The 12,629-nt window shown below is 43.7% G+C and overlaps 1 protein-coding gene across 24 annotated transcripts in view; it reads right to left on the reverse strand.

Annotated features, from left to right (window-relative positions):
* Window positions 1-12,629, reverse strand: part of CLASP2 (cytoplasmic linker associated protein 2) — a 276,414-nt gene that overhangs the window by 98,131 nt on the left and 165,654 nt on the right. For all 24 annotated transcript variants that reach the window (XM_019508951.1, XM_019508959.1, XM_019508941.1 and 21 more), the window contains 4 exons: window positions 11,001-11,060; window positions 8,531-8,608; window positions 7,717-7,884; window positions 2,513-2,568 (listed from right to left, as the gene is read on the reverse strand). In XM_019508951.1, coding sequence (XP_019364496.1) covers window positions 2,513-2,568; window positions 7,717-7,884; window positions 8,531-8,608; window positions 11,001-11,060 — 362 coding nt within the window. The remainder of the gene's footprint in view (window positions 1-2,512; window positions 2,569-7,716; window positions 7,885-8,530; window positions 8,609-11,000; window positions 11,061-12,629) is intronic.

Raw genomic sequence — 12,629 nt, forward strand, 5'->3', positions numbered from 1 at the left:
GTAAGACTAACTGGCCTATAGTTTCCCGTGTCTTCCCTCCTCCCCTTTTTGAAGATGGGGACCACAATGGCCCTCTTCCAGTCCTCTGGCACCATACCAGAGCACCACGAGTACTTGTAAAGCCGTGCCAGGGGTCCCGCAATGACCTCAGCCAATTCCCTCAGTACTCTACAGTGGAGATCGTTTGGACCAGCTGATCTGAATACATCCAGTCCCTCCAGAAGTCCCCTAACTAGTTCCTCACTAACCCTTGGCCTAGGTGCGCCTCCCCTGGGGTCTAAGGGGGGCCCGGGGGGGGTGGCTGTTCCGGTCCCTGCTCAGGAAAACAGAGGCAAAGAAATCGTTAAATATGTTAGCTTTGTCGTCTGGTGTGACAACCAAATTTCCTAGCGTGTCCTGCAGGGGCCCCACGTTACCCAAAACCTTCTTTTTGCCCCCTATGTATTTAAAGAACGACTTCTTCTTGTCCTTGATCCAGGAAGCTCGTCCCAGTTCCATCTCCGCCTTGGCCTTCCTGACTGCCCCCCTGCATCCCCAAGCAACCGCAGTATAATCCTCCCGGGCAATGGCCCCTGAAGATACACCAGGCTGAATGTAATATCAGGCTTAACTGATCTGGATCAAACAGGTTTATGCAATATCTGTCCAAGTCCCTTTCCTGGTTTAAGTTAAACCAGAGTCTCTCAGCATCCAGTCCCTCACCAGATACTTTGCTGCCCTAGGTTGGGCTGGACTGTGCTGCCTGCTCCAGGGAACAGGGCCCCTCTGCTCCCTAGCTGGAGGTTCATGAGAGACTGTAGGCACAGCAGCACCTACCTGGCTTCCCCCTACCCACCCACCTCTTCACTCACTGCTCAAGCAGGGATCCCCCACCCCGCTCTCTCCCTCCCATCTCCCACAGCCTGGACTCCAGCCCAACAGACCTTAGGCATGTAGTATGCTAGTTAAAGTCTATGTGTGCGTGCCTCCAATTTCACTGGGACAGGAAGACAGAACAGTGTCCGCTTACAGCTTTTTGGACCTAATCAACTGGTCAGCTGGTAATGTCCCTCCATTCCTTCCTTGGAAAAAGCTGTTTAAGAAGAGCTTAAACTAATGAGACAGGCTTTTGTTTTGTTAATGGGCTAATAAACGCTGTGTTATCAGCTACCTGCTGGCTCCCTCACCTGTCCGGTTTGCAGTATGAAGAAGCAAGGAGAGGGAAATTAAAAAGTTCAGCATCATCAACAGATGCATGCACTGCCCCCCACCCTCCTTTGCCTCAGAGTGCTAGCTGGGGGCTAGGGTCTAGCAACACTCCTGCCTCTTGAGCAGCAAGTGGGAAAAAGCCTTGGACAGTACAGGCAGGGTGGGGGTTTACGCCCCTCCCTAATGAAAGCGTCCTGCTAGGTCCTGGACACCTGGCCCCTCAGTTCAGCACTGTAGAAGGGAAGGGAGGAGGGTGGCTCTAGCACCACCCAACTTCTAGCCTGAGCCACTGCAGGCATGTGTCTGCATTTCTTCAGTCCAGATGGAATGTCTGTACAGTTGCAAACCGGTTAAACCTAGGCAAGTTAGACTAACCTGCAAAGATTGAATCAACTCAGGCTCAGGCTTTTTGAATGTCTGTCCCTAGGCCTACATTCATAGCACAGACTTTGCCTGAGCCAAGACTAAGCAATGGATGTAGTAGTACCAATATGGACTAGTCAATGGAGACAGAGAACTTTACCAGTAGCAAAACAGAGTTCCATTTCTGAAATCATGGATTTCCTTCCAGGTTGTGCCCCTATGAACTGTTCTGTGTTCATCTGTCCATTCAAAATGCTCATTTTATTGTGTTTTGTTCCCCTTCCTAAATCTGCTTTCACCTAATCTCTGCCCCTTCTCCCTCTCCTCATTATCACCTAAAGCCCACTTTGCATTCCACACATCCTCCTTTCCCTTTCTCCTGAATCTGCCTGTTCTCAGATTTGCCCTCAGTACTACAGGAGCAAGAAGCATGACCATCTGGAAAAATTCAACTACAGCAGTTCCAAACTGGGGAATACCCAGAACAAACAAAGCTCTGTGAACATTATTTGCCAAACCATTATGCTTCAGCTGAGCAAGTGAGAACTGAAATTCATTTGGCTAAATCTGGGTGAATTTTCCTGATACCACACCACTATTTAAAATGCCAACCTCTGCTTCAAAGAAGGGAGCCAGTTGAACTTCACAATGAAACAGTTGTAAAACGAAGCACACAGAAGAAGAAAATATTTAGGAAAGCATTCCTTACAGAGGTAGACATCCATTATGGAAAGTTGCACTCTGAACACACAGGGCCACAGAGTGTATAAGCAACTGAAAAAAGATGATAGCACCATCTGTAGTCATGCAGTTTTAATTGAGAGTAAAGACCAAAAAAATATTAGAAAAGACTTGATCAGAACTCAAGGTTAATTAAAAAAAATGAGAATGATGGCCTGCCCAAGTGTACAGTTTACGCAAAATAATTCTATTTTTATGTACAGTAAAACAATAAACATACCTCTACTGGCTATACTTGCTGGGCTGGCTGTAGACCATTTAGAGGGCAGAGGGCGACTGAAAGATAAGCAAGGAATAACTGCTTCAGTAAAAATAACTCAACGATATATATTGCATCCAAAAATCAATTATGCCTTTTTGGAAAACAGAAGAACCATACTCTTAAACCCTTCATATTTTTCCTTCATTTTCTAAAACAGATTTCAGGTAACACATTACTTAGAATGACATACATAACATGCACATCCTACCGTTTCTGCTTTTGCACATTGTAAAATTAACCCCTTGCTACAACATTAATGTCTTTGGGGACTGACAACGTAATATAAATCTTTCAAGAATATGAATGACAGAATATAAGCTACAGAAGTACTATAATATCCCAGGAACAAGTTTGGGCTGGAAATCAGAAAAACACACTTCTAACCCTGGGGACTGACCAGCCTTCCAGGAAGAGTAGAGACTAAACAACTCAAGATGGATCTTACTACACACATAACAAAAGGATTATATGATGTGGTTGCCTGCAATCATTCCTTCCACTAGTAGATTCTGATCAATACCTGCCCAGAGTGGCATGAAATGTGTTGGAAGCAGTGGGGCAAGATTCTGCTTCTTTTGATATTCCTCTTCAAAAATTTTTTTTTTTTTTTACATAATTTCTTCTGGGCCTATTCCCCACCCCTTTCTACCATTTTCTCTTTGAGCTCTTTGATCAAGTTGACAGTGAGGAAAGTTGCACAATTTAAATTTCCTGGTCTTCTCTGAAGCTGTAAGCCCCTCCCTCTGCTGATGAATAAAGACCCAAGAGTAATATTTGTGTGCCCAAGAAAGCACTCTCTCTGCTATAAGCAATGTAAGTGAGAAAAGGAGTGAAACAGATTCTGCTACGTGTTGCTCTGCTAATGTGGCAAAAAACAGCAGTTCTTTGACTTGTCTATACCACCTGAGCATTCATGTGGCTGGGAACCAGGACGTGTTCATGCTCAGCTAGTATAGGTCAATGCTGCGTACTGGCACATCACTCAAACCACTATCTTTTGTTTTTTAAAAACAGGCAAATCTCTACAGTTAGTTGAAAAAGAAGTTTCAAAACTGTGAAAAATGTTTAAATGATATAGGACTCTGGCCAGACCTTGAAATAATGGCTCTAAAAGACTTAATTAAGATCCCTAATATTTTAATTTAAATATCAGTATTGTTAACTATTTTGTTCCTCATGTTAGAAAACAGAAAGCAACCCAGAAATCCACATAATTTATTATAAATGCCACAAGCAGGTAGCATTTTTGAGATACTTATTTTACTCCAAATCAAAAAACACTAAAATCTAAGGAACTTGATAGAGTATTTGAGCATACTGAATCTGTACTGAGAAGGGGTCAAGTTCAAGAAGGCCCATGGGTCAGCAGGCATAATGCCATTTTGGATGTAGTGTATTGCAAGTAAAATCTTACTTTAATGACTCGCATTGTTGGGAGTGTATTGTGTGTGCAGACTTGGGAAGAATCCTACCAGATTCCATTCTCTGCCCCAACATCTAAATGCAACCTTTGAAGTGATCCGATTAAATCCACTGAAGCCAGCCTCCTTGTATGACTGAAAGAACCATCATCTTTAAAACCTCTTAACACTTTTATAATGATGTGTGAAATTAAAAAAGAAAAGAAAAATGTTTCCTATTTCCATGCTTGCTTTTTAAAAGTTAAAATACCCCCCCCCCTTTTTTTTTTAAGGGATTTTTTTTTAAGTTCTACTCTTAACAGAAGAATGTGAATTATAACACTTCAAAATCCTGAAAGCCACGTAAAATTGCACATACTGAGTAAAAAATTATATTTCTGCAGGTAACTTCTAATTAAAGTGCTTATGGTAATAGCATTTACACAAAAATAATATAACTGAAATTAAGAGCAGAAAAGGGGAAACTCATAGCTAAAGTCTAACTAAGTCTCTGAATATATCTACACTTTGCTTCAAGGAACTACAGAAGCTTGTACAGGCATACCTCGGAGATATTGAGGGTTCGGTTCCAGACCACCACAATAAAGCGAATATCGCAATAAAGCAAGTCTCACGAATTTTTTGGTTTCCCAGTGCATATAAAAGTTGTTTACACTATACTGTAGTCTCTTAAGTGTGCAATAGCATTATGTCTAAAACAACAATGTACATACCTTAATTAAAAAAATACTTTATTGCTAAAAAATGCTAACCATCATCTGAGCCTTCAGCGAGTCGTAATCTTTTTGCTGGTGGAGGGTCTTGCCTCAAATTTGTAAAAAACGCAATATCTGCGAAGCGCAATAAAGCGAAGCGCAATAAAATGAGGTATGCCTGTATAGACATGTATAAGATAGCTTTGTAGGCAACTCAGGTCTTGGACACAAGTTACATTTATGGAATGACATTTAATATGCCCTTATCAGGGCTACACAAGGCAAGTGCGGATACATTCAGGCTGTCTGTAGTGCCACAGAGTGCTCGTTTCAAACAGACTTCCTCAGCCTGACAAAGTTTTTAAACCTGAAAGCTTGCTAAAAATTTTTTTCCAACTATTTAAGTTGGTGTAATAAAAGATATCAGATTCACCCAAAGAACCTTGTCCACCTATGCCCTTAGACCAGGGGTGGGCAATAATTTTGGGCAGAGGGCCGCTTACCCAGTTTTGGCAGGCTGTGGAGGGCTGCATGGGTAGCCCTGCCCCTTGACAAGTGCCCCACCCCCTGGTCACCATCTTGGCACAAATGTCCCACGGCCAGCACTGGTGGGGCCTAAAGCAGGGCACAGGCTGGCAGGGGTCTGTGGAGCCAGGCTGGACTGCACCAGCAGAAAGAGGCGGGAGCTGGCCCAGCTCCATAGAGCCCCTGCCAGCTGGGACCCCACGCTCCTGCCACCCTGCTCTGGGCCCCACCAGCACTGACCCTGGGGTACCTGTGCGGGCCCCGTGCTCCCACTGGCTCCCTGCCCACTCACTCCCAGCTCCCCCTAGCCCTGCGGTACAGGTGGGAGGCAGCGCACAGCTCCAACTCCCTGCTTGCCGGCAGGGAAGAAGCTGGTGCTGAGCGCAGGGAAAAGCAGCCCCTTGCCCACCCCATGGCCAGTGCTCCCTACTGCAGGCACTCGCACCCCACACAGGGCTGTCTGGAGCAGTCCCAGGTGGGCTGCAAGCGGCTGCAGCGCAGGGTGCCGGCCACACAGTGGGCAAGGGGCTGTTCTTCCCTGTGCTCAGCACCAGCTTGTAACCTGGCCCCGCTGCCAGCCTGGCAGTAGGGCCGGGTTACAAGCTGGTGCTGAGCGCGGGTGGGGGGGGAGCAACCCCTCGCCTGCCCCATGCCCAGTGCCCCACACTGCAGCCACTCGTAGCCTGCGTGCGGCTGCCTGTACCTGCTCCAGACAGTCCCATGTGGGCTGCGAGCACCAGCAGCACAGACCACTGACCATGGGGTGGGCAATGGGCCGCTCTTCTCTGTGCAGGAAAGGATCCCAGGAAAAAGCTGAGCACAGGGAAGAGCAGCTCCTCCCCTGCCCCATGGCCAGCACTCCCTGATGCAGCTGCTTGCAGCCCGTACAGGGCTGTCGGGAGCAGGCACAGGCAGCCCCAAGCAGGCTGTAAGCAACTGCAGCGCGGGGCAGGGAAGGGGCTGCTTCCCCCCACCCTGTGCTCCTTGCCTGGGGTCCCCCACCCTTCTCCCCCCACTTATCTGAGGTTCCAGCATGGGGCAGCCACGTGGCCAGAAGCCCTGGTAGGAGCTTCCGGCTGGGGGGGGGCGGGGCCAGGTGGGTCCCCGCTGTTGTTGGAGCCTGCCGGGCTTCCCCTGGGTCCTACTGCCCTTACTTCCTGTCATTCTTGACAGGAACCAAGGGCAGAGAAATATTAATTTTCTACATTTTTTAGGGCCCCCATGGGCCGGATAGAATGGCCTTGCAGGCCGAATCTGGCCCACGGGCCATATTTTGCCCACCCCTGCCTTAGACCAACACGCCTACAACCCACACCCCTGTTTCAAACAGGAACATCTCTGTAATGCTGTCTCTTGGTCCCCCAGCATCCCAAAGTCCTCAGCTCTTCCTCCCCTACCCTCCTGGCTCTCTGGGGAGCAGCAGTTGTGCTGGGGGCCTTGCTGCTTCCACCAGAGCAGCAGAGACTGGTGCAGCTGCCCCACAGGTGTCAGAGAGCTGCCTCTGTTGTGAGGTCTGCCCAAAAAGTTGCTTCTGAGAGCAGCAGATTAAAGTAGCAACTGTGAGCTAATCACTGACAGCCTGCTCTGGGGTGGTGACTAATGCTCTAGGCAGGAGGCTCTGAATATGTATTCAAGGTTTCAGGCACCAATAGGAGTGCACACAACAGAGAATATACAAGACTGTACAGCCTGTTGAGATCCTGCATACACAGGCCATTAGCTTGCAATGGACTTTATGTCACTGTGGATACACTGTTATTGGTAAATGAGCTAGCTTTAATTTAGCTATCTTTTTGTGTTGAGCAGAAATACCCTCAGAATTTGGAGAGTTTCTGTACTTATTCTGAAGCATCTAAGTCAGGGGAGGGCAAAATGTGGCCCGTGGGCTGGATGCGGCCCACCAGGCCATTCTACCTGGCCCACTGGGCCCCTAAAAAATGTAGGAAATTAATATTTATCCGCCCCTGGCTGCCTGTCATGTGGCCCTCGATGGCTTGCCAAAACTCAATACGTGGCCCTCCACCTGAAATAACTGCCTGCCCCCGACCTAAGTACTGCCTGATGTATTACTGCAATGCCACACTTTTGCATGTTTCATGATCTATCTTAAATCGAATGGAAGGAAGTAGCACTCAGTCTCTTTCTTGATATGTTTTCATTGTTCCGTATCTTAGGTAAGTGATACACTTGCTGCTTTACTGCGGAAATTGTTGTTTGGTTCGATAACTTTAATGATCGTTCAATGTAATACAGTGCACATATTTAGAAATTATTCATGAGCAAAGTGCTAAACTCCAAGTAACTTCTGCTTTTAGCCTCTACTGTGGCATGCTAACTGCAAAGGATCAATATTAGCTTCATTTTAATCAACAGAATTACTACACAGAAACAGCAAATTGGTATGTAATAGTGAAGTTCATCATTAAACCTGAGTCCATATGAACACATGAACTACATATAAACAAGCAACAAAGCAAAAATGTTGCCTTTTCAGGCTGATGATCACTTAAGTGACCCTTACTTGAGGCTCTCCTGTGAGCTGGAGGATGACCTGTCTGATTGAGGAAGAGATGCTATGCTGCCAGAATTCTTCAAGTAAGTCTGGAGACTTCTCTGATAGGATGGCTCAAGGGAATTGTACAGAGCCTCTGCTTCACTAGGGAAGTGATTTCTAAGACCTAGATAAGCTCTGAAAGCAAAAGAAACATCAGGTATAATTGTTATACAGTTATGACTAATAAGAAAGGAGGCAGGAGAAGGGAGAACAAGTAGGTAAAGCAGCAAAAGGGGAAAAAATCAGGGTAAGTATATGCTCTCTAAATATATTTGCTATCCAGGTTGTAGAGGCATTCAGCACAAGCCTGAACTCATCTTTTCAAAATCATTTTATCTGCCCATGTCCACTCTGAGAACTTCTTTACATATTCTTGCTGGTATGTGTCTTGTTGCCCATAAAAGAAAAACACAGGTATGGGAGAGGAAGATGAGTAACTTTTTGGCATACTTGTTCACAAATAGAATGTTAATTGTTCAATGATTCTACTAATCAAGTAGGAGGAACAATTCAATAGCAATACTAACCTGCATTACTCAAATATGTTAACATCCCTAGATTCTAAAAACAACACTCTTCCTATGGTTTATTAAAATGGGTAGGAAACTTTGAAATGGGAGAAACACACTCATTCAAGATCATTAAAATAATCAACTAATCAAATTTTAACCCAGTGATTAACAGCTGAATACTTCAAGCATGTTACAATAACTAAATCTCTCCCCATTACAGCAAAATACCTATGCTTTCAATCAAAGTTAAAAGCCAAGTCAAAACTTACTTTCTTGCCTCCACTCGTGCCTCAGCATCAGCATCATGAATTCCCTTCTTGATCGTTTCAACCAAGACAGCTGCATGCCTAGAAGACAAACAGTCCTCGTATTACCTTTTACTGCTACATATTTAGCCAAAAAATAGATACTTTTAACCTGTTAATTAAAGTTTCTCCAAGCCATCTGGCAGCCTAGAGGCTCTCACAGGCTGTATCAGGTGCTTGTTATTTCTTATTCAGAAAGTGAAATCTGTGTCTAATCTGTAAAATTAGAGTTTACTGGTATAGACAGGCACAGCATTTTAGGAAAATCCTTTTATTTTAAAACAGGTTAGACATGGCAAAACTTTTGCTATGCTAAAGAATGATAGAATCCAGACTTCCCTATATTTTGGCATACAGTCATATTGCCTGATTTAATCCTAAAAAATAAATTTGGGGATCAACCAGTCACAAACAAGAACACATACCAATGGCCTGATAATGATTATTTACTCAACAGACAACAGAGTAGTGAGAAACAAAGAACTGTCATTGCCTGCAAAATATCCTTACAAGATTAGGAAAAGAGGATCTTACATTTAAGGTACTTGACTGGGATTAAGGACACTGGATTTAGTTCCCTACAAACATTTTCTATACCGTATCTCACAATGCATAAGTTGAGGTTTGAACCCCCCCAAATTTACCGTTAAATTTCCACCTTGATTTATACACCATATCTGGGCTCTAAGGAAGTTGGATCACGTCCCTGGGAGCTCGCGTAGCACCCGGATCACTGCCTAGCCTGCTGGCCCACCATGGTGTGAGGCAGCCCTTTCCTGGGCAGCACCAGGCTTCTTGCCAGCTGCAGCAGGCCGCTGAAGGAAGAAGTGGTGAGGGGCCCAATCCTGCTTTCAGTGGAGCCTACCCACCCCTCACCCCCACAGTGGGCTGGGCAGCCCCTGAGCTGCAGGAGGGGGCGGTCCTTCCCTCCATGGTTGTGGTGTCCCCCAGGCGCAGCCACGGGGGCTTCCAGTGGGCTGAGTGGTGCCCGAGCTCCCAGGGGCCCAATCCAACTTCCCTGGAACCTGCCAGCAGAGCCGAATCTTTTTTTCGTAACAAAGATCAAAGCAAGGATGAAGATGCAGAAACTTCCAATGTCAAGGATCCATACGGTGAACAAATTACTCATTTGGAATATTTGACAAGTGGATCATTATAAAATGTGGGTTGACTTAATACACCGAATATATAAAAAACCTAACTTTTTAAATCAAAAAGGTTGGGGTTGACTTATACACTGTGTTGCCTTATACACCGTGACATATGACAACTTCTGGCCTATCACTTTAACTTTTTATGCCTCAGTTCTTCCTCATCAGTAAATAAAGATAACACTACTTCCCCTGTTTCAGAAGGGAAGGAAAGGGATAAATATATTAATAATTGTGACATTCTGATAACACTGTGCCATGTCAATACATATCTAAAGAGGTTTTAAACCCAATCCTAAAAGCATGTAAACGAAGCGCACTGATCATTATCAACACTAATACATAATAAAATATTGGTGATGGGAAAAAAAAAAAAATCACAAACTAGTATCTATTTAGGTCAGCAGTTTTCAACCCTTTTTCATTTGTGGCTCACACTGGAAATTTCGAATGTTGGTTGGACCCCTTTGAATTGCAAGTGAGGATCTCTCATATACTTTTGCTTGATCAGTCATCTTTCGCAGACCTCTCACACAGCCTCCAGACCTCTAGGGGTCCACAGGACACAGGTTAAAAGTGATTTAGGTAACTGGGATGCAGTCTTTTCTTCTGCGATTGTGCATTACTGAGGACATGGACATGCATTACATTTCTAGTGACAGAAGTGCCTTTTTCTCCTGCTAGAGATGGGGAGAATACAGGTACTCCTGCAGTTTCTCCAGCAGGAAGTATGCTGAATCTGGGAAAAGATCTTCCTCTTCCAACAAGGAAGATCTTGTCTAGGGTCATGCAGGAATGAAAACCTGTATGCTTCCACTTCTCCACTCCTTCCTTTCCCACTATGAATATACCTATGGCTGCACTATTTTTCAGACAAACAGATCCAGGTCCATCTACTAAATTCTTGCAAAATAATTATCTTTAAAAGGTAAACAGGTATTTTAAATAATAAATTTGTTTTGCATAATATGATTGCTAAGAGAAACAAACACAATTTAAGATAGTTTTTACCCATAAAGCAAACCTGTTCACTTATATACAGCATTCTAAATTCCAATGCACGTTTAAAATGCATGTTTAAACAGCATTTAAAAAAAGATTTTTGTAATTTTAACAGATTGTTAATTGTAGCGATGGCCTAAATACTGCTACCACACTCTGCATAACTCTTATTTCAGACTTTGGCCATCTGTTCTAGCTATATAACTCAAAATAAAGATTCTTATTTTCAAATTTATTAACAAGTTTCACAGATGAAGAACATGCATGCTCTGTGCCCGTACCTTTCCAAAGAATGTGTTTGCCACTCTTGCAATAACAAGTCTAAAAATTCAAAAGAGCGCCTGAGAGAAAAAGCAAAAGAAAAAAAAAAGGTCAAAACACAATAATGTTCTACTGGGCTGAAATAATAACCATTGTCTTCTCCCTGTGGGTAAATAAACATATGTAATAATATATAATTACATTTAATACAGAATACTTAGCTAAGCAATTTTCTAATATACCATACTTACCTAAATCTAAAATGATCCCCCCCCAATAATCAGGTTCTATAAATGGAAAAATTATAAATTTGTTACAATTTTCCAGGCATAGAATCTAACTAATGGAGGGTCATCTTGAATTTGTCTCCTCCACTACTGCAGTGGCGAAAGTAATGCAGGGGAGTGGGCAGGTGGCTGGGGTGTGGAATTCCCTTTGTCATCTGTTCCTCAAAACTTCCTGCAGTCTGCTCACCCCCATCACCATCGCTCTCTGCAGTCTCTGCCCCTTCCCCCCCTTACTGTCAAACAGTTTTGGCTCCATACCCCCCGGGGTCACATGGAAGCATGGCCCCTACCCAGCCACACAGCAGTGTCCCAGGACTTGAGGTGCACTGCAGTTTCTATGTACTCTGTGCCCCATGAGAGCTGGAGCTAGAGTTGCACCAGACAGTGGGTATGGGGAAGATGGCTGCTATTAGTCTGACTCTGGTCCTCACCTGAAATCCAATAAGAGGGACTTTTCCCCCCCATGCTGAATGGGGGAAAACCTCATGTTGGGTTTGAGTAAATAGGGTAATGTTACTAAACTTATATACAGATGGTAAAATACAAACCTAACACACAAAGTAACAAATCACACTGTATTTTAAAAGTTTAAAATGTTTAATCTGATTGCCTGCTGTTCAACTAATGACAAACGCATCTATTTTAATATGTTTACCATATAACATGGAACAGGAAAATATAATTTGCAAACTGTATAAACAAACAATTTTTCATAATTATATAAATCCAATTTGAATAAACATGCATAATTAATATATAAATACTTTATACACTTTTAATGTGTATATATATCAATGTTTTCAAGCCTTTTTTAACCCAGGGTACTCAGAAAATACCAGCTCTTACCTTTAACTCAGTTTTTAACTACAGAAAATAACTGAGCAAGACTTCTGTCACAAGGACCGCAGAAAAGACCACAACAGGTCAGGATGCTTTTGAAACTCTGGATTCCTATTTGAAATCTTTGGGATTATTTTGTGAATCACATATAGGTGTTTGCACATCTAATGGTGTTAATATTGCATGGGCAGCCTTGGTCACCCTTAGAAGCATCTCATGGACACCTAGAATGCCACAGCATCCTGACTGAGGATCTCTGTAGTATACATATTTAACTGGTCAAGATGGGCCTAAGTATGCCTAAGTAAAAAGTCCCAGGACCTAGCGTGTGGTCATCCCCCCACACACACTTGCATCCCTCACACACATCCTAACCCCTCCACACAATATACAAGAGTAAGACTTTATTCTAGGCTATTATGCAATCACTCCATATACACTACTCAAAAAACGAATTTCAAAAGAATATTTTTGTCCTGATCTTTAAAATTAAAATACAGTAGGCGATTAATTTTTAGTATA

This window comes from Gavialis gangeticus, unplaced genomic scaffold, assembly GCF_001723915.1.
Source record: "Gavialis gangeticus isolate Ggan-Ray unplaced genomic scaffold, GavGan_comp1, whole genome shotgun sequence".
NCBI lineage: Eukaryota > Metazoa > Chordata > Crocodylia > Gavialidae > Gavialis > Gavialis gangeticus.